Below are 21,865 nucleotides of genomic sequence, written 5' to 3' on the forward strand. Positions count from 1 at the left end.
GAAGGTGCAGCCGAGGCGTGGCCGGGCACAGCCGGGGGGGCGCCGTGACTGTCCCCCCCTCCCGCGGTTCTCCGAGTGTGCCTCGGCCTGAGGTCTCAGCCCCTTACGCGGCCCCCACCGCGACACCGATCGCAGGCTCCGCGCGCGCGACCCCCCCCACGCCGGCCGCCCCCGGCCCGCGCGCGACGCCCCGGGGGACCCCCGAGAGGCCGGCCTCTCCCGCGCCGCGCCCCGCCCGCGCTCGCTCACTCACTCGGGACCCGCGCGCCGGAGCCCGCACCCGGCCGGCCCGCGCCACCTCGTCGCCGCCCGGCGGCCTCGCTGCGGCTGCGGCTCCCGCCTGCTCCCCGCGCCGCAGCCCCGCGCCCGCCCCCGCCCCGCCCCCGCCCCGCCTCCAGCCCCGCGCCCCGCGCCCCGCTCCGCACCGGGGGCGCCCCGCACGCGGAGTCCCTGCGGCAGCTTAACCCCTCCCCTGCCGCGCCGCCCCGGAGCCCGCGGGCGGGGGGCTGCGCCACGGGCCGCGCCGAGGGTGGGCGCGCGAAGGTCAGGCCGCGCAGGACGTGCAAGGGGGCAGAGAGCCCGAGTGTCCTCCCTCCCCCCGACACACCCCAGACACCCCTTTGCCCCCCGCCCCGCCTGGCGTTGGGCAGAGGAAACCGGGAGGGGCAGGAAGCGGACTGCGGTGGGGAAGGGGCGCCCCGCCCAGCCCCCCGGGTTCCTGTTTTCGAGACAAACCGTTCTCACTAGACTAACCCGGCCCCGGGCCGGGTGTCTTCCTGCGGGGCGCCCGGGTGGAGATCCGAGGCCGAGGGTCCCGGTGACAGCATGGGGGAGGGGCTAGGCACGACGGGAGCATTTCGCGGAGAGGGGCCTGGGCGAGCGAGGAGTGAAGATGCGGCTACCTGGAGCGCGAGCGGGCCGCGAGGTCTAGGGGGGCTGGGGGTGTCGAGTTCCCTAGGAGGGACTGGGACCTCCCGAAGCCCGCGGCGCGCGGGCCGGCGGGAGGAGCCGCTGCAAACCGCGGGAGATCTGCCCCCCAGCCCCAGCCCCCACAAGGAGGAACTTGGGAGGGGCAGCCGCCAGACGGTTGGGGTCCCCAAGGGTCGGAGCCAGTAACCGTTTCCGGTCCTTTGGTTTCAAACACAGTCACTGTGAAACCACCGGCCCCCAAACCTGCTGAGAATTACCCCTCCCCTGCCACCTGGGCATCAGGACCGCCCCCACACTTCAATCTTGGCAATGCTAGGCTAGCCATAGGCCCTTCATGGTCCTCAGTTTCCCCAGAATGAGAGGGAGCCGCACTGGCCTAAGCCATTCTGTGCGTGTCCCCCGCCCCAGCACTCCCCCGACTTAGGACCCGCGTGGCCACCTGCTAGGAGGCCCCTCTACGCCGCAGTGGGGCGGGGCGGGGGCGGGGCCGAACAGTGCCAATCAAGCGCCGGTCCCGCCCCCACCCCGCCCCGCCCCCGGCACCGTGGGTGGGGTAGTACCGAGGTCCCTCACCCCAAGTCCAGCTCCCAGCCCCTCTGGCCCCGCCCAGGCGGGTGCCCCGCCCCCGGCCAGCCTGGCGGACAGCTGACCTAGTATGGACACAACCCTGGGAAGAGGCGTGGAGGCTGCGGGCGGGAAGAAGGCCGAAGAGCCCCGGCTCCGCCCCCACAGCCCCCCTTCCAAGGGGACGCACCTGCCGCGGGTGGGGTACTGCACCGGCACTGCGCAGCTGCTGTGATGCCCGTCAAGAACTAAAAATATTTCCCAACAGAGAGAATAGTAATGAGGCTCCCAAGGAGAATGGGTTTATTGGGGAATGGGTGCGGTCGGAGGGGTGCATAAATAGGAGACGGGCTGTGTCTTGAGTCACACTGGGCACTGTGGGACCTGGAGGTTGGGGGTAATCGGGCAGGGGGGTTCAGGAAGAGGCTTGAGAGAACTGCAGTTCCCCTCCCGCCGGAGAAGGAGCTGAGGCTGGCTACGGAAGTTGGGGGGGGGGGACGCGTCTGGTCTGAGGCTCAGATCTCATCAGGGGCCGGCAGGCGCTGGCGGGAAGGCTCCACACCCCAGATCTCCCGGGCGTACTGGGCAATGGTGCGGTCACTGGAGAACTTGCCGGAGGTGGCGATGTTCCTAATCACCATCCGAGTCCACTCCCGGGGGTTCTGCCGGCCAAACGCAAGCTCTGGGTTCACTCTGCCAGCGGGATCCCCACCTTCCTCGCAGGGCATCCCCGCCAGGGCCGCCCTGCCGCCCCCGCTCAGGCGCCTCACCTTGTACAGGGCGCTGACTTTCTCCTGGCACTTAATATAGTCTTCGTAATCGGCAAAGACTTTGAACCTGGAGGCGAATGGAGATGCGGCAAGCTTCAGGGGGGCCAGGGCCGAACGCACTCCACCCCATGGACTTCCAGGGAGCTGGAGGCTGCCGCTGCTGATTCCAGGGGAGCCCTGGTCCTGTCCAGCCCCCACACCGTGCACCTGAACCCTGACCTGTGGGCGAGGTGTGTGTGGGGGGGGGGGGGGCTGCTCACCGATCGTGGTGCATGAGCATGTTGACGATGTCCTTGAACAGGTCAGGCTGCTTGGGGGAGAAGAAACCGCTGCTCAGCTGCTCAATGATCTGCCTAAGCTCAGGGATCCGGTCATAGTACTCCTGGGCGTTGTACCTGTGGGATGCAGGGGCGTGGTCAGCACCCTGCAAAGGAGTTCCTGGCTCTCCTGCAGAGAAAATCTGGGGAGCCCAAAACCCAGGCTCTCTCTATGTAGCTGCCGATGTCTCTGGGGGTGCTTGCCAGGGTGCCCCTCCCTTCTCAGCTTTTCATCCCCCCCACCACCCACGTGTGTCAGGGAGATGAGATGGGGGAGGGCAGGAAGATCTGAATGAAGGCCCCAAACCAAGAACCCTTTCTTCCCACAATGTCCTAATCCCTGTTCCCCCACCCCACCCCGGAAGCTCTGCATGGAGTCCCCTCTACACCCCCACCCCCCACCCCACCAGAACACATCCCTGATCTTGCCTACAGGCCCCTCTGTCTTCAGGCACATCCTTCTTTGGTTTTGTTTGGGGTTCACGCCCAGTAGTTGTCAGGGCTTACTCCTGGCTCTGCACTCAGGGGTCAATCCTGGCAGACCTAAGAACTGAACCTAGTTTGGCTGAAAGCAAGTGCCCTACCCACTGTACTACCACCTTGGACTCCACCAAGAATATCCTTAAAAGGGGCTGATACTACAGAGTGGAGGGCGCTTGCCGTGCACACAGCCAATGCAGGTTCGATCCCCGGCACCCCATATGGTCTCCCCAGCCTGCCTGCCAAGAGTGATCTGTGAGCACAGAGCCAGAAGCCCTGAACACTGCCAGGTGTGGCAAAAACAAAAAAAGTCTGAACTCTCTAGACAAGCCTCACCATCAAAACACGTGATGCCAGCGCTTGTAAGCTGTGGGTAGGAGTGTAAAATGGTAGCAACTTTCCAGAAAGCAACTTGGCAGTGGGAACCGAATGCCAAATGCTACTTTTGGAATATCCCCTTCTAAGAACTATGATATGGTGGCCGCTGTCCCGATGATATTTACATGAACAAGGGAATCAATCTTGATACCTAACCACAAGAAACAGTTAAATAAGGCCAGGCCTGTCCACGTTCCAGGTTCGGAACACACGTCAAACATGTGACATTTATGTGGGGAGGCGGGAGAGTTCTATCAGTAGAACACAGGCTGAGTAGGTGCAACGCCTTGAGTTAGATCCTGGTACCACATGCCCTACCCTCAGCATTGCTAAAAGTAACCTCTAGAAGGAAAAAAGAAAGAGGGAAAACAAGGTGAAGATAAATGACACGAAAAGTGCCTTTTTAAATGAGAGCATCCTTCAAAATTCTACTGAGGGGCCAGACCCATAGCCCAGCAGGGAGGGCCTTGCACGTAGCTGACCTGGTCTGAACCCCGGCATCCCATAGGTCCCCCAAGCACCATCAGGAGTAATTTCTGAGTGCAGAGCCAGGAGTAACCCCTGAACATCACTGGGTGTGACCAAAAAAAGGAAAAAATAATCTATTGAGTCTGGAAAGATAGTACAGCAAGTAGGGCACTTGCCTTGCACACAGCCGACCCAGGTTCAATCCCTGGCACCATATATGGTCCTGCCAGGAGTGATTCCTGAGCACAGTCAGGAGTAAGTAAGCCCTGAGCACTGCCAGGTGTGCCCCCCAAAATATAAAATTATATCTATAGTGTTCCCAAGGCTGGAGCGATAGCGCAGCGGGTAGAGCATTTGTCTTGCACGCGGCCGTCCTGGCCAACCCAGGTTCGATTCCTCCGCCCCTCTCGGAGACCCCAGCAAGCTACCGAGAGTATCTCGCCTGCACACCAAAGCCTGGCAAGCTCCCCGTGGCGTATTCTATATGCCAAACAGCAACAACAAGTCTCACAATGGAGACGTTACTGGTGCCTGCTCAAGCAAATTGATGAACAATGGGAGGACCGTGCTACAGACAGTTCCCAAGTAATGAATACTGGACTGAGTGATAGTACAGCAGGGAGGACGTTTGCTCTGCATGCAGCTGATCTGGGTTTGATCCCCAGCAACCCATATGATCCCCCAAGCATGGCCAGGAGTGATTCCTGAGTGCAGAGTCAGGAGTAATCCCTGAGCACCACCGGGTGTGACCCAAAATGGGAAAAAAAAAATGGATATGGGACTGGAGCAATAGCAAGTGGGTAAGGCGTTTGCCTTGCATGCGGCGGTCGACCTGGGTTCGATTCCTCCACCCCTCTCGGAGAGCCCGGTAAGCTACCGAGAGTATCTCGCCCGCACGGCAAAGCCTGGCAAGCTCCCCGTGACGTATTCGATATGCCAAACACAGTAACAACTAGTCTCACAATTTGTTGTGAGATGTTAGTGGTTCCCACTCGAGCAAATCAATGAACAATGGGAGGACAGTACTACAGGACAGTGCTACAGTGCTACCATGTGTATATGTGTTTATATGTCACTGTCACTGTCCTCCTGTTGTTCATCGGTTTGCTCAAGCGGGCCCAGTAACGTCTCCATTTTGAGACTTCTTGTTACTGTGTTTGGCATAGCGAATACATCATGGGGAGCTTGCCAGGCTTTGCCGTGCCGTGCAGTAGCTTGCTGGGCTCTCCGAGAGGGGCAGAGGAATCAAACCCGGCTCGGCCAGGCTGGTTGCGCGCAAGGCAAACGCCCTACCCCTGTGCTATAGCTCCAGAACAACAGCAAAAAAATAGAAAAGGGGGCTGAAGTGATAGCACAGCAGGGAGGGCGTTTGCTTTGCACGCGGCCTACCCAGGTTCGATTCCCAGCATCCCATATAGTTCCCTAAGCACCGCCAGGTGTAATTCCTGAGTGCAGAGCCAGGAGTAACCCCTGAGCTGTTTATATGTATATGCATGTATTATATACAGGTAAATACTTATGAAAAAAAGAGAACTGTGGTTTTTGTTTTGTTCAGAGACCCCCCCTCACCCTCACCTCACTCACTACCAGCCAGTACCTGAAGGAAGGACCAGACAGTTCTGGGGATCAGACCAGGGCCCCAGGACACGGAGCAGGTGCTCCAGCCCTTTGTCAACTCCTCCACCAAAAACGTGTGTTTTTAGGCATTATTCTTTGTGATTTCATACTATTCCAACTGATGGACATGAATTTCTTCTCTAATAAGAAAAAAGTTGGGCTGAAGCAATAGCACAGCGGGTAGGGTGTTTGCCTTGCACGCAGCCGACCCGGGTTCGATTCCCAGCATCCCATATGGTCCCCCAAGCACCTCCAGGAGTAATTTCTGACTGCAGAGCCAGGAGTAACCCCTGTGCATCGCCAGGCGTGACCCAAAAAGAAAAAAAGTTTTTTTTTGTTTTTTTGGTTAACACCTATATAATACCCTACCTGCTATAGTATTTATCTGGCCTCAACTTTGTGTGGGTTTGTCTGGGTTGGTTGATTGGTGGGTTTGGGAGGTCATGCCCAGGGATGCTTAGGGCTTCCTCCTGGCTTGTTGCTCTGGGATTATTCCTGACAGTGCTTGGGGAATCATATGGAAGGTTACCAGGGATCAGACCTGGGTCAACTGCACGCAAGACAAGCACCCTGCCTGCTTTATCTCTCTCCATCCCCCTAATGATATTTAGTATAATTAATGTAATGATATTTAATGTAATTCCAGGAAAACATGTCCCCTGAAAAACTGGGTTTCTTTTTTGCTTGTTTTGTTTGGAGGCTACACCTGGCGGCAGGGCTTACTCCTGGCTCTGTGCTCAGAAATGACTCTTCAGGGGACCCTATGTGTCGCCAGGGACCAAACCAAGGTTGGCCTTGTGCAAGGCAAGTGCCCCCCCACAATATTACCTCACCACCCCCTGAAAAACTGCATTTCTAACCACAAGTCCAGATAAGTACTAATTCCATGCTTCCCTTCCTACCATGGCCGCTAAAGAAGTAAGCATTTAATTTTATTTCCAGTCCATAAATATAATAGTCTTCATAAATTCACTTTACTTTCAATCTAAAAATAACTATCACTTAGGACTACTAGCATTTTCTCTTCCTTTTCCTTCAGTTCTATTACTCTTTTTTTTTTTTTTAACACATCTTGCAGAGCTCAGGGCTTACTCCTGGCAGTGTCCTCAGGGATCACCCTTGGCGAGATCAGAGAGGGGGTGGTGGGAGAGAAACCCTATGTGGGGCCAGGTATTGAACCCCAGTTGGCCTTATGCCAGGCATAAGGCCAGGCAAGTGCCCTACCCGCTGTACTACCACTCCAGCCCCAGTTCTATTACTTCTATCTTTTCACTTTCCATTAACCTTTTTGTTTGTTTGTTTGGGTTTTTTTTGCACATTTGTTTGTTTCTTAGAGATTGGGTCTGGATTTTGGCTGTTGAACCACAGCTGGTGGTGCTCAGGGGTCTCTCCTAGCAGTGCTCAGGGGACCAAACAGTGCCAAGAGTTTTCAGAATTGGAATTTTTAGGATTGGAGGGGCCAGATGGTACTACAGTGAGAAAGGTGCTTGCTTGCATGCAGCTGACCCAAGTTTGATCCCTGGCACCATACATGGTCCCTCAGGCCCCTCATCCAGGAGTGATCCCTGAGCACCACTGGGTGTGGCCCCAAAACCTAAAAAAAAAAAAAAAGGTTTCAGAATTGGGGGCTGGAGGGATATTACAGAGATCAATGCACTTGCGTTGCATACAGCAGACTCTGAATGAGGTTTGGTACTGTGTGGTCCCCTAAATACCACCAGGTGTGACCTAAACTCCTTTCCCCGGCCCCCACCACCCCCCTAAAATATTTTTGGCATCCTAACGGCCATAGCAAAGACATCCTGCTCCCAGTCTCCCCGTCTTGCAGCCACCATCAGGACTCCTGCCCAGGGCTGTAAGATCTGGAGGTGAGGCCCGGCTACCCTGTTACCCTCTCTGGTCAAGCTTCTCCACATCTTCAACCCGCATGCCGAAGATGAAGAAATTCTCCTCTCCTGCCTCTTCGGCCATCTCCACGTTGGCCCCATCCATGGTCCCGATGGTCAGGGCCCCATTGAGCATGAACTTCATGTTGCCAGTGCCCGAGGCCTCGGTGCCCGCAGTGGAGATCTGCTCGGACAAGTCAGCGGCGGGCACCACTGCAAGGCAGTGGCAAAGGGACATGCTCAGCGCCACCAATAGCCTCCCACCGCCTGGCACTCAGGAGTTGGGATGCCCTGGGCCATAAGCACCCCCACCCCGGCCCTCCAGGCTTCACCAGCTGAGTCTCCCTCTCGCCCTCCTGCTCATGGCTCAGTGGATGTTTTGGTGTCACATCCGGAGGTGCTGGGGGACCAGGCAGTGCCAGGGGTTAGGCCCACATGCAAAGCACGTGCTCCAGCCCCTTGAGCCATATCCCTGGCCCCTCATGACGATTCTTTTTTGTTTCTTGGCGGGGGGCATACCCAGTAGTGCTGGGGGCTACTCTCCGAGGTGCTCAGAGGACCAAGTGATTGAATCGGGTCAACTGCACACAAGGCAAGCACCTTTACCCCTGGACTATGCCTCCAGCACCTGGATTCTTGAACAGCTGGACTCTTCCCAGCACCCCCTGCTCCACTGAATGGACAGGACAGTCCTCATCCCCTAACTTCCCTCTGTACTGCCCAAAGTGCCCCACAAAGGGAGAGGTTCCTGGTTCTATCCTGCTCTCTCCAGAATCTTCTTTCAAGCACCTCCCCAGGGTCCCCATGGGTGGAAAGACCCCCTCCCCCACCTTTCTCAGCCAATGAGACACGGTAGTTCTCCAGGAAGATGACGCGCAGCCGGTCCCCCACCACCGGGTCGTGGTTGACCACGTCGCCAATGGCCGTGATGAGTTTGATGATCATCTTGGCCATGTGGTACCCAGGAGCCGCCTGTCAGGGTACAGTCTGGGGTCAGCTCCACCTGCCCCCACTTCCCTCCCGAGAGCACAGAGCTGAGTCCTGGTCTGGCTTGGCATCTCACCTTCCCTCCAATCATGATAGTCCGAGGCACGATGAACTTATTGGGCTCCTTCTTGATGCCTGTGGAGAAAGAACAAGACCTCAAGGGACAGGCTGTCCCAGTGGCTGAGGATCCCAAGAGCACCACCCAGTCAGGCCAGGCCAAGGGACAGGGGGGCCTGACTTGAGCCACCCTTTGTCATGTGACCCCACATCTGCTATGTCCCGCCACTCTGAGCCTCTCTGGACCACTGGGGCACATGATCCTTGGAGTTGTCCCATGACCAGTGTTGTCTTTTTTTTTTTTTTTTTGGGTCGCACCCAGTGATGCACCGGGGCTACTCCTGGCTCTGCACTCAGGAATTACTCCTGGCGGTGCTCAGGGGACCATACAGGATGCTGGGAATTGAACACAGGTTGGCCACATGCAAGGCAAACACCCTACCCGCTGTGCTATCACTATGGCCCCAGCCCAAGACAGTGTTGATTAGAAAACAGTAATAATTGTGCTGGGAGAGAGCCAGAGAGGAGGCCGGGAAAGGGTCCCAGCCTGCCCACTCACGGTTGTACAGGGTGATAATATGGAGACAATTGAGGAGCTGGCGCTTATATTCGTGAATCCGCTTCACCTGGACGTCGAAGAGTGAGTTGGGGTTGATATGGACCTTGTATTCTCGCTCAAGATATGCAGAGAACTTCAACTTGTTTTCCTAAAAGTGGAGAAGGAGGGGGGCAGAGCTCACCTTTAGGCCTCAGCCAGTGCATTTCTTGGCCTGGAGATGGAGGCTAGAAAGCTCACATCCTTCATCCTTGCCTGCACCCAGGCAGACATGACTAATCAATGTCAGCATTCATCTAGGGAGGCTAGAGGATGCCTTCTGCTAGGCAACTTCTGCCAACTGCCAAGCTTTAGCACTTTTCTCTGGTCCGTCCCTGAGCTGCAACCCACCCCCAGAATGCTCCACTCTAGCCCTGACATGGTGCTCCCCACTAGCAACCTCCCCACTACCTGTTTCACTTTGGCCACGTCGCGGATAAAGGCTTCATCATCCACAAAGGAGAGCAATTTGCGTAGCTGGTCCAGGTCAGAGATGTAGTCCTCCCCGATGCGCTGCAGAGATGCCAGAAGAGTCATCCCCACCCCGGGGACTGGCCTATATCTCTACCCAAGATGTGCACGCTTAGCTTGTTCCCTTGGAGATGCCTGTTCACTCTCTGTCTCTGTCTTTCTCTTTCTTTGGTTTTTGGACAATACTCAGCAGTACTCAGGGCTGACCCTTGCTCTGCACTCAGAGATCACTCCTGGCAGACTTGGAGGACCATACGTGGTACTGAGGATCAAGTATGGGTTGGCCATGTGCAATGTAAACCCACTTCCCAATATGCTATTGCTCAGGTCCTCGGTATTATCTCTTGAACACATATTTCTCTCTTTTTCTCTCCCCTCATATTTCTCCAAGTAAAACATTTTTACTTGTTTTTTTTTCTTTTTAAGAAAGCATAGTTGTATAGTATCACATATAGTTCCTCGAACATAGCCAGGAGTGACCCTTGAGCACAGAACCAGGAATAAGCTCCAAGCACTGTAAGATGTGTCCCAAATACAAAAAATAAAATAAAAATAAAAATAAACTAATAAAATTATTCAAAAAATAAAACTATTTAAAAAACACAGGGATGGGGGGAAAGGGGGGTGGGAGGGATACTGGGATCTGTGGTGGTGGAAAATGGGCACCGGTGGAGGGATGGGTATTTGATCATTGTATAATTGAAACCCAAGCACAAAAATGTGTAAGTCTGCAACTGTACCTCATGATGTCTCACTATTAAAAAATTTTTTAATAAAAAAATAAATAAAAAAAAACACGGATCTCCCCCATACCCCTCTTCCATCTTGCATCAGAGAGGGGTCCCTCTTGCCTGGCATCCCTATGACCCCTGACCCTCAGTCCCACCTGACCCCTACATGCTTCCCTGCTAGCTTCCTCCTAACAGAGCAATGATCTGGGACCCTGCTCCTAATCCCCTTCTGGTCTAGTTTTAGGAGTGACTGCTGAAGCCCTCCATTCAATGTGAACCAGGAGGTTGTCCTTCCTGGCCTGGGCCTCCAGAAGCCCACACAAGCCCCTTCAGCAAGCAAAGATCACCCCCCCTCTCAATAGTGGTGCAAAACCCAGGGTTTGGAGAGTGAAGCATACCACAGCTGGTCACAGGGATTTTCCCTTACCTCAGCGATGACCTCTGCCAGGCCTGGGTTACACAGAACCAGCCAGCGCCGCGGGGTGATGCCGTTGGTTTTATTCTGGAACTTATGCGGCTCCAGCTCATAGAAATCCTTGAAGCTTCAGGGCAGGGGTAGAGAGGAGTCACATCTCACCCCTACAGGATGAAGGGGACCTCACCTCTGTGGGGCGCTAACCCTGTACGCAGTGACAGGATGCTGGAAGGGGCATGCATGGAGGGGATCCAGGGGTCACGGGGTGGGGATTGCATTGTAGAAAGTTCTGGTGTCTGAACCAGCTCGCGGGGCCTGCTAGGGGAGACAGAACGGGCTGGAACTTGTCCTGGTGGGTCCTGGCCTAGTGGGTCCTGGCTGGAGGGTGGGGAGGCGCAGTCCCACACGGGGAGGGTCTCACATGGTCTTCTTGAGGATTTCCGAGTGGATGCGTGCGACGCCGTTGACCGCGTGCGAACCAGCGATGCACAAGTGGGCCATGTTGATGCGCTTCACCGCGCCCTCCTCCACCAGCGACATGCGCCGCAGCCGGTCCACGTCCCCAGGGAACGCGGCCGCTACCCGCTGCGTGGAAGAGCCCAAGGTTCGGCCAGGGGACCGTGCACAGCCGGGGTCAGCCCCTACCCAGCCGGGTGTCCGCACAGCCGAGGCCCCGCCCAGCCCATCAGAGGCCCCGCCCCCACCTGAGACCACGCCCCAATTGGATGCCACGCCCCACTGGAGGTGACGCCCACTGGGGTCCAGCCCTCACCAAGCCCCATCCCCAGTCTCACCCTGAACCCACGCTTTCAACGCAACTCACATTGAGGAATCGCTGGTTGATCTCATAGATAATCTGCAGGTGCCTGGGAAGTAGCGTCTCCAGGAGGTGGACAGGCCAGCGCTCCAGAGCCTCTGGCAGCACCGTGTGGTTGGTGTAGGCGCAAGTCCTCACCGTCACGTCCCAGGCCTGCCGCGGGCATGCAGGGAGTCAGAAGTTGGGCGCATCCCCGTCCCCAGCCCCTGGTCTGCCAGGATCACGCCAGGGTCCAGGACACCCAGCTGGCGTCTGTGCGGGGCTCCGCTCGTATCCCTCCACTCCCCATGCCCTGGGAGAGGAGGCAGTGAGGAGGTTGTCTCCAGGCCCACCTTATCCCAGTCCAGCCGCTCCAGGTCCACCAGGATCCTCATCAGCTCAGGGATGGCCAGGGAGGGGTGGGTGTCATTGAGCTGGATGGCCACCTTGGGGAAGGGGCAAAGGAGTCATATGCCACTCTGAGCCCCCCATCAGAACGCGCCCTACCAGGGCCCAGCTCTGGTCTTAGCTGTGCGGAAAGCAGTCATACTCAGGGCTCATAGGTGTGTGTGTGTGTGTGTGTGTGTGTGTGTGTGTGTGTGTGTGTGTGCGCGCGCGTGTGTTTGCATTAACAGCAGGAAAGACCCACGCTGTATGCCCTTTGAGAGGTGTGCTTGTGTGTGTGTGTGTGTCCTACAGCAGGAGAGACCCAGGTTGTGTGCCTGTTGAGAGGCGTGTGTGTGTGTGTGTGTACATGTGCATGTGTGTGTCCTACAGTAGGATAGACCCAGGCTGTGTGTCTGTTGAGAGGCATGTGTGTGTGCGTGTGTGCGTGCATGTGTATGTCCTATAGCAGGATAGACCCAGGCTGTGTACCTGTTGAGGAGTGTGTGTGTGTGTGTGTGTGTGTACGTGCATGTGTGTGTTAACAGCAGGAGAGACCCAGGCTATGTGCCAGTTGAAATGTGTGTATGTATGTATTTGTGTGTGTGTGTACATGTGTGTGTGTTAACAGAAGGAGACCCGGGCTGTGTGCCTGTTGATAGATGTGTGTGTGTATGTGTGTGTATGCAAGTGTGTGTCCTACATCAGGAGATACCCAGGCTGTGTGTCTGTTAAGGTATGTGTGTGTGTGTGTGTGTGTGTGTGTGTGTCCTACAGCAAGAGAGGCCCAGGCTGTGTGCCTGTTGAGTGTGTGTGTGTGTGTGTGTGTGTGTGTGTGTGTGTATGTGTGTCCTACAGCAGGAGAGACCCAGGCTACGTGTCTGTTAAGAGGAGCCCCTGAGCAGGTCCCCTGCACACACAGCGATGAGGGGTCAAGGCTGGAGGGGCAGACGGGGGCTCCCAGGGCACCTTGTCCGGGAAGGCATCGAAGCTTGTGCGCACAGGGTCGCGGCAGCCGAACTTGGAGGACTTGAAGCGGCGGATGATGTCCTGCAGGGTGGCAGCCACCACGAAGTACTCCTGCTTCAGCCGCAGTTCCTTGCCCTCGAAGAACTGGGGGGAGAGTAGAGGGGCCCGTGGGGGCGGGGCCTGAAACGTGGGGCGGGGCCAGTGCGAGGTGGGCGGGGTCTTGGTGCTGTGGGCAGAGTCCAGAGAATTTTTCACCTCCATCAAGACCCTGCCTCAGGACTCAGGGTCTCAGGACTCAGGATTTCATGGTCCCCCAAAATTGTAATGGGGGCCGTGAAGGGAGGTATTCGAGGACCAGAAACATGGTGGGGATCTCCAGGGAAGAAAGAACTCCCCCATAGTGGGCTCCCATTTTATGGAGTGGCCAGAACCCCCACGCAGCTCAAGGGGCTGGAGTGTGTCTGGCTTATTATGCAAGACCCAAAAATCCCAAGCACTACATGTCTCCACCAGCGCCCCCTGGGTAGTCCTGGTGGCCCCAGCACTGCCCGGTTTGAGCGCTGAACCACCAATCCATGACACCTGACCTAAGCTGGGTCAGGAACAGCTCAAGTCCCAGCTAGCAAACCCCCTGCCTCCCCAAATCCAAAAGAATGAGAGGCGAGACGAGGACACGGAGGTCGGCATTGCGACCTGGGGGTGATTAGGACCCCAGCACATTTTTGTTTTCTCCTGCATGCACCCAGGCACCCCAGAGGTGACATACATTGTCGTTGGGGTACAGGACACGAGAGATATTCTCAGCCAGGTTTCGGTCCAGCACTGCCTGGATGTAGCCACCCACGTTGACTGAGGGGAGAACACAGTGACAGGGTCAAGCGGGGACCTGGCAGGGCAGAGGGGGAGCGGGCTGCCACCCCAAGCACACTCACAGTCCTTGAGGTTGAAGTCGTTGGGGGCCTTGGCTGACCACAGGCGCATGGTGTTGACGACATTGTTGCGGTAGCCGGGCACGGGTGTGTCGTAAGGCAGGGCAAGCACCACCTGCGGGTGCAGGGTGTGATGGTGGGGGCTGGCTCCTGCACCCCCAAGCCCCAAACCCCAAGTTCTAGTGGATTCCAGGGGACACTTCAACAACCTCTCAGGCTCTCTGGCCTCAGCCCTCACTCACGACGGGCACCCCTGGAGCCAGAGCCCACCAAAGAGGGCTTTTCCCTTGCATGTGGCCCACCAGGGTTCGATCTCCAGCATCCCGTACACCAGGTCCCCTGGGAACTGCCAAGCTAATTCCTGAGTGCACAGTCAAGAGTCACCATTGAACATCACCATGTGTGACCCAAAAATCCAAAGAGAGAGGGGGCACCCCAGCTTCTCAACACTCCTCCACATACCTCCCAGACCTTAGGGAGGTGAGCCGGCTAGTCTGCCTGAGCTGGAGTTAGAGTACAGGCTTAGCAGAAGGCCAGGGAGCCCAGGGCCAGGCACAAGGAGTCCCAGAGCTCAAGAGTATCTAGTCTCGGGCTGGAGCAATAGTATAGAGGGTAGGGCGTTTGCCTTGCATGAGGCCAACCCAGGTTCGATTCCCAGCATCTCATATGGTCCCCTGAGCACCATCAGAGGTAATTCCTGAGTGCAGAGCCAGGAGTAACGCGTAACCCCTGTGCATCGCCGGGTGTGACCCAAAAAGCAAAAAAAAAAGAGTATCTGAAGTCTGATGCCCGGATCACTAAGAGAATTCTAAGGGGCAGCGACTAAAGCTGCCTGCGCCAGCCCTGATCACTCTCTGCCAAGGCAGGGCCACTTGCCTGCTCCTTTGGGCACCGAGCAGCCCCTGACTGCAGTGACAGGCTCCCCTACCCCAACCTACCACCCCCCTGCCTCAGAGCATCCAGCAACGGAGGAAAACCTTGCAGCTGGCCTGGGTTTTGGCAGGCCAAGCCCGATTCTGGAAGCCTAACGCTTCCTCTATGTGGCCGTAGCCCAAGCAGGGTTCTCCCACTCTGGGGCAGACGACTCCCCATCATGGCTTTGAATTATTTCCCTGGCTCCCTTCCTGGGGTACTGCTTTGTCTCCTGGTACACTTCCATTAAAATATGGAGGAAGGGCCGGAGCCATAGTAATGCGGGTAGGACATTTGCCTTGTACGCAGTCGACCCGGGTTCGATCCCTGGCATCCTATAGAGTCCCCTGAGCACCCCCTGAGCGCTGCCAGTGTGACCCAAAATGAAAAGAATATATATGTGGAGGAGACTGGGTCTCTAGAGTTTACCTTTGATGAGTGTTGGGGTGGAGGGGAACAGGGATTCGGGGTGTGCAGGGGTGTCAGCGAGGCAGCTGTCTCCTTCCTCTCTCTGCTCTGTACTTTCTCGCCTGCGCCCCGACTCTGGCTGTGGCTTCTACTAAGTCATTTAACCTCTCTGAGTCCTGACTCCTTGGCAAGGGAGTCCCAGCTCCTCGGAATCTGCTTTCTTTTCCGTTTTCCTCTGATTGACCCCACTCACGTGTGGCACTCACCTGAGTGTCCACCCACTGGGCCCCTTGGCTGGTGTGTTCCACTCGGCCGTAGAAGTGCACAGGCAGTGTGAACTCCGGCCGGGCCTTTTCCCAGGGGTTGCCATAGCGAAGCCAGTCGTCGGCCTCCTCCATCTGAGCTCCGGGAGGGTCAGGGAGGAAGGAGGGAGAGTCACAGCCAGGCTGGCACCTCAGGGGGGACATGAGGGGCTCCGGGATGGACCACCCCCAGAAGTGGGGTATCAAACGTGACTTCTGTGAGTGTGGAGGCTGAGAGGTTCCTAAGGTGTGGACTCCCTGTTTTAGGGGTCACCAGCTGGTCTGGGACCAGGAAGAAGGGACTGGATGCTTCCCACACAGGTTAGGGATGGTTCCTGATCTCTCCGCAGAGGGAAAAAAAAACCGGGGTCCTCTTCCTCACAAGTGCGCCCCTCCCCACTGGAGGTCAGGGCCCCAGAAGTCTCACCTGCCAGCCCCCACAGATCTTCTGGTTAAAGATCCCAAACTCATACCGGATCCCGTAGCCGTAGGCAGCCAGGCCCAGGGTTGCCATGGAGTCCAGGAAGCAGGCTGGGGGCATGCGGGGAGAGGGGTGTTGGGGACCCAGCACACAGGACCCCTCTGCCCTGCGCCCAGCCAGCCCTGCCCACCTACCTGCCAGGCGGCCCAGACCCCCATTGCCCAGGCCTGCGTCTTCCTCTATCTCCTCCAGTTCCTCCATGTCCAGGCCCAGCTAGGGGGGGAGGGGTGCAGTGGTCAGGGTGTGAGGTGCAGAGGCAGGGCCACCCCCTAAGGTTCCTCCGGGCCCCTCACCTGATAGACGGCCTCATCGCAGGCGTTCTCCAAAGCTAGGTTGACCATGGTGTTCTGCAGTGTCCGGCCCATGTAGAACTCCAGGGACAGGTAGTAAATCCTCTGGCCATGGAGGGGGCAGGTTAGGGCCCAGAACCCACACCCCCCCACCACCCGACCTCCTGCTCCCTCCCAATCCAGATGCTTCCTCCCCACGGAAGTAAGCTCTGGGGACCAACACTGCCTCCCTCACTTTGCTTTTCTTGTTGTTGTTTTTGGGTCACACCCAGTGATGCTCAGGGGTTACTCCTGGTTCTGCACTCAGGAATGACTCCTGGTGGTGCTTGGGGGACCATATGGGATATCGGGGAATGAACCCGGGTTGGCTGCGTGCAAGGCAAACACCCTCCCTGCTGTACTAAGGCCCCAGCGCCTCACTTTGCTTTTCATTGAGTTTAAAGCCTATGCCCAGTGGTGCTCAGGGCTCGCTCCTGGCTCTGCACTTGGGGATCACTCCTGGCAAGCCTCCGGGAACTTGTGCTACGGGGGGGGGGGGGGGGGGGGGGGTAGGACGCGGGGTAGCCACATGTAAAGCAAGCAGACTATCTCTCTGGCTTCAGGCGGCCTCCCACTCTGGACAAAGTCCTTTTCTTCTCAGAAACAACAGTTTCCTCATCTGGGAAAAGGGCTGGCTGGATCATCCCCAGGGAATGAGGGACTTGGGAAAAGCAGAACTCACTTCCAGGGCACCAAACCTCCCAAATGCCCATCAGGAACAGAGCAGGACACACAGAAGTGCCCCTTTCAAGTGCTTCCCGGGAGAGGAGGGCCCAGGCCCCTGGAACAAAGGCTCAAGGTCTCACAGTGACCTTGACTAGAGTCAGCTGCTTCCTGTTCCAGCTTTGGTCCTCACATCTCAGTCCCAAGAAGCAAGGGGTCCCCACCCGACCCTCGTGACCCAGGATGCTAAGGGGTGCTCGTTCTCCTGGGTTCCCCCATCCTCTCTGGGTTCCACGGCCGCCCCTCCCCCACCTGCCCTGAGTCTCAGGTTGCTGACATTTACTCCTGACCCCAACAGACACTCGATCCCATGGTCCCAGCTGCCACGGCCCCGCCCCACCCACTGCTCAGACACACCAATGTGTGGCCAATGACACGTCCTTACACTTGGGTCCAGCCCAGGCCGCCAGGCTCTTCCTGCCCCCCGCCCCCAGCATCCCTATACCCAAGTGGGTGCCGGTCTTTGACCACCCATCTACCTGGCCTGCTCCTGCCCCCAACACCAGTAGATCATACCTGGCACCCTGACTGCTCCCACCCAGGAAACTGGACCCCCGATTTGGCTGCAGAAAATCCTGACCCCACAAAGGTCCCCCCCAAGATCTCCCTTCCCCAGCCGGGGTGCCTTCAGGAGCACCTTGGGGTCCTTCTCGTAGTAGTACTGCTGCGTGCGGATCCAGCGGCCCACGAGGTGGTCGCGCACCGTGTGGGCCAGCGCGAAGTAGTAATCCCTCGGGGTGGCCACATTGCGGTCCTTGACGAGCGTGAAGTGCAGGTGCCGATTGAAGTTCTTCTTCAGTTCGCTGACGTTCTCCACGCCGGCCAGCCCACGCACGCTGATCTGCTTCCTCTTATCCTGGTCCGACAGGGGCAGGGACATGGCTGCAGCGGGGCCAGGGGACACTGCCTGGACTGCGGGGCGAGTGGAGGCCCCCTGCTGCTGGGGGATTTAAGGCCCAGCTCTGGGCAGGGCGCCCCGCCTCCGCGCCCCGCCCCCCGCCCCCCGCTGGGAGGGCTTTGGCAGCCCGGGAAGCTATTTTGGGGGCGAGGGGAGGAGTAAGGGATGGGAGAGCAGGACCTGGCGCGACTGTTTGGTCCAGGCCAGAGCCAGCCTGGCTGCTTCTCGCCCCCGACTGCTGCTGCCTCACTTCCTCCAGGCTCATGCCCGGGTGTCCGTTCCCCTTAGCTGCGACTGGCAGAGTGGGCCAGAGGCTTTTTTTGGGTTGTAAATGAAGGGGGTCTGGATGGTGGGCCCTTTGGGGAGGTCAGCGGGGACTGGCGCGCCTGCCCCAGGCTGTTTGGCTTGTGCCTTAGACTTTCATCCAAGAGGCTGCAGACCTCAGGCAGAGCTGGGGCAGGCTGCCAGAACCCTGGCTGGGGGATGGGGGGCTGGCGTCACCAGCGGAGTTCAGGTGGCAGGAGGCACTGGGCAAACCCCGAGCAGTGCCAGGAGTGAAGGCAGCGGCTAGCGGGAGGTACCGGGTGGCCAAGGCCAGGACGGTGGGTGCTTGGGTGCGGGCTGTCTCTATGCCCTGCCCCCTCCCCAATGCTCCTAGAGTGTTTGTGCTCCCCTGTCGCTGTCTCTCAAAAGCAGCTCTGAAATAACCTGCTGACAGGCATGCTCAAGTTACAGGCCAGCTTGGGCCAGGGTCACCAGCTAGGTGCAGGGGCCCCTGGGGAATGTAGTCCTGTGTGCCCAGAAGGGGAAACTGAAGTTGGCTGGGCCCAGTCATTTCCCCTGACCCTCCGATGGTCACGCTGGCCCCTCCTGCACATCCAGGCTCCTACTCTGGCCCCAGCACATCTGCTGTGCGACCTCCCATGGGCTGCTTGGCTCAGCCTTGGATTCCTTCACGTTTATATGCTCAAAGGGGGCTGGAAGCTCCTGCCAGTCAGCAGTGGCCTGCGCATCCGGTGGAGGCCAACGGTGGACGCAGCTCTGTCCTTTGAGCGAAAGGAGCCTGGCCCTCGTGCCATTTCAGAGGCGGCGCGGGAAGAACAGGGTGTTCCAGTCTGATGAGCAGAGTAATGGGCAGCTTTTGAGAGCAGGGCTGTTTCCCAGGAGCTCACCACACAGCACCCAGCTTTCAGCTACCAGCCTCGTTTTGGGGCCAAAATGCCAAGTGGCCACCACTTTCTGATCAGACGTGTGCGCAGGAACCAAGCTCCGCCTTCCCACACACAGCAGTGCTAATCTGCCTTCTGCACTGCTATGCTTCGGACAGCAAACACCTTGGGGCCAGAGCGGCAGGACAGGGTGCAGCACACTTGCCTTGCACACAGGTGACCCGGATTTGATCCCCACCATCCCATGCAGTCCTGAGCCCTCCAGGAGCAATTCCCTGACTAGAGCCAGAAGTCCCAGTACTGAGGCGTTCTGCATGGTGCCTGGCCCACACAAGCTCTCTGCTCCCATTCACACCCTCCTGGCTGTGGGCCCCACTGACCCCTTGGAGCATCCGTCCTGGAGACAGGTCAGTAGGCAGAGAGGGGTGGTGAGCTTCTTGGAACAGAATCCTCTGGGAGCATGTTTGGCCCCTCACAAACTTCCCATTCACGAATAAAACTTTCTCCAGCATCAATAAAAGGGTCACCTTTCTGCTCCGCTCAACACCGTCACTGGGCGTTTCTGGGCCACAAGTACTAAGGGGCTCCCAGCATTACCTGGGACCACTGCAGGGCTGAACAGAATCCAACCTCTGTATGCGAAGCCTGTGGAGCCCTCCTCTGCCCAGTGAGCTTCGGACTTGTTCCGGGTTCTTTGATTCCATGTCAGGGGCCCCCAATGTTTCCAGATGCTTCCTTCTTCCAGGGTTAGATTCTACCCCAACATGACAGTCTGGAAGGCTCATTCAGTCTGGACCATTTTCCAGCTCCCTTCAGCCCTGGCGCTGACTTTAGGTTTCCCGGGACCCGCCTTGGGTTTCTCGGGAGTGCTGGGCCAGGCGGCCTCAGTAACAGAGCTGGCAGTGACCTTTCCCAACTGGCACCTCTCCTCAGCCCGGTGCTGCCGGGGTGGGCAGATATGCTGCAGTAACATAAATAGGCTGTCCTGTGACGAGAGCGGAGGAGGGGTCTCAGGGCTGGAGGGGGGCAACCTGTGGCAACCGGGCTGCAGTGGAGGACCAAGCCTTCTGCCCCTCTCTTCCGTGTCAGGACCTCAGGCTGCTTGGAGAAAGGCCTGAACAGATGCCCCCATCAGCCGCTTTCTCTCTCCCAGATCCTAATACTAGCTGAGGCGGGAGCAGGGGAGCACAGGAACAGAGCTGGCCCCAGGGGAGAGGCAGGAGATAGCTGGGCTGTGGTTAAGTCATTTATTGATTTTATTTCTAAAACCCACATAGCTCCACTTTGCCTCTTCTAGAGCTTCAAAGAGCTAATTAACCGCCCAATGAGCCCACCAGGGAAACCGAGCCGAGGGAGAAGCAATGAGGTGAAGCCAAGGTCAGAGAGGGTAGCCAGGCCCGCCTCCCCTCCCTCAGCTGAGAACAAAGGAAAGCTCTTCCCCTCTCCTACCAGTAGGTTGGGCTGAGGCACCCAGCTGAACTCACCTTGCTTTGGAGGCTTCATTAACTCCTGCAGACCCGCAGCCAAGCACAGGGGCTGGGCTCTGGAACACAGCCTGGCCTGCAGCCGTTTGTGGCCTTCGCTCCCCTCCCCTCCCCTCCCCTCCCCGGGCTCAGTGGAGCAGCCAGAGCTGCAGTAGGGAAGGCTGAGGGGCTGGCTTCTAATGGCACGACTCTGCCCGAGTCTCCCTGGAGGTTCCCAGGGCTGGGGTGGTGGGAGACACCCCTTCTCTGCTTCTCGGCCTGTGCGCCACCAGGCGCATCACCAGCAGACAGAAAAAGCCACTTGGTGGTTATTTAATTTTAGCCGCTGTGCCTGCTGGCAGGATTAGCTGCCTGACCTTTAGCAGGGCCTCTCCCAAGAACATCTAGACCCCCAGGTCTGCACTGGGGGGCGGCTTCCAGTATGAGCCGCAACTGGAGCTCATCAAATGGGTATGAGGGAGGGTGCCAGGACCGGGGGATGTGTCTTCAAAAGAACAGGGACCAGAGGATGAGGGGTGACAGGGAGGACCGACACTGACCCAGCTCATCACTGACAAACAAGGGAGAGCTGCCCCCTACAGCAGCAGGCAGGCAGCTTCCTTAATGGAGGCCCAGGGCTCCCCAGGGCTATGTGTGTGCAAGAGTGCCCGTAGGTGCTGCTGTAGAGAGAAGAAACAGACCCAGAAAAACACACTGCTCTTTTATTCAATGGAACACCCCCTTTAACGCAGTGCTGAATCATACACCAAAGAGGAAAAAAAAAAAAGCCCAGAGAAATCTCTGCAGATAAACCAGTGAAGAGAACGCGCGTTTTACATTTTTGTCAACATAATCACTCCGTGAAGGGGGAGGGGAGAGAAAGCAGAACGAAAAACAAGGGGTTCAAACCCTTAAGACACTGCAAAACATTCAGACGTTTGGGAGTAAAATCAAACGGGAAAGGAAGCCTTCCAGGAAGGAGAGGAACAAATCGACTCTGAGGCAGCTCAGGTGCCCAGGAGTGTTGGGAGGACTCTCGGGCTGGCAGCTAAGTCCAAGGTCTTGGGGCGGCCTCCAGGCCGGGAGATGAACCCACTATTCTACGAGGGTGGTAAAGACAAAACCCCACATTTAAACAAAACAAACACCTCGGGGGTGGCTGTGGCCCCTTGAAAGTCTTAAAACCAAGGGCACACCCCGACAACTAGCCTGACTGGAGTGGCCGAAGCCTGTGTGGAAAAACCATTTGTTCCTCTCTCCTTGGAAAGAAGAACGAGGAATGGAGAAAGGAAAAGGAATCTAATTGCAGCAGAAGCCCGGGAGAGCATCTCCTTGGACGGAGTCTGAAGAAAGGAAGAGATAAGAAAATAACAAAGGAAAAAAGAAAACAATTAATAAAAATTCACGATATGGAGCCAGCGTGTTCCGATTCCGTC

At 57.4% G+C, this 21,865-nt stretch overlaps 1 protein-coding gene across 1 annotated transcript; it reads right to left on the reverse strand.

Moving 5' to 3' along the window:
• Positions 1-1,789: 1,789 nt before the first annotated feature.
• On the reverse strand, positions 1,790-17,819 carry PYGM (glycogen phosphorylase, muscle associated). The gene is made up of 20 exons (XM_056131649.1): positions 17,537-17,819; positions 16,141-16,242; positions 15,982-16,060; positions 15,794-15,897; positions 15,331-15,462; positions 13,748-13,859; positions 13,582-13,664; positions 12,816-12,959; positions 11,816-11,908; positions 11,490-11,636; positions 11,088-11,251; positions 10,679-10,793; positions 9,461-9,562; positions 9,014-9,161; positions 8,474-8,532; positions 8,241-8,382; positions 7,416-7,623; positions 2,525-2,659; positions 2,265-2,331; positions 1,790-2,156 (listed from the first exon to the last, which is right to left on the reverse strand). Exons 1-20 carry the CDS (start codon positions 17,777-17,779, stop codon positions 2,010-2,012), a joined length of 2,526 nt encoding a protein of 841 aa, XP_055987624.1. The 5' UTR covers positions 17,780-17,819; the 3' UTR covers positions 1,790-2,009.
• Positions 17,820-21,865: the final 4,046 nt, after the last annotated feature.

The sequence above is a fragment of the Sorex fumeus genome, unplaced genomic scaffold, assembly GCF_029834395.1.
Source record: "Sorex fumeus unplaced genomic scaffold, SorFum_2.1 ptg000093l, whole genome shotgun sequence".
In the NCBI taxonomy this organism is placed as follows: domain Eukaryota; kingdom Metazoa; phylum Chordata; class Mammalia; order Eulipotyphla; family Soricidae; genus Sorex; species Sorex fumeus.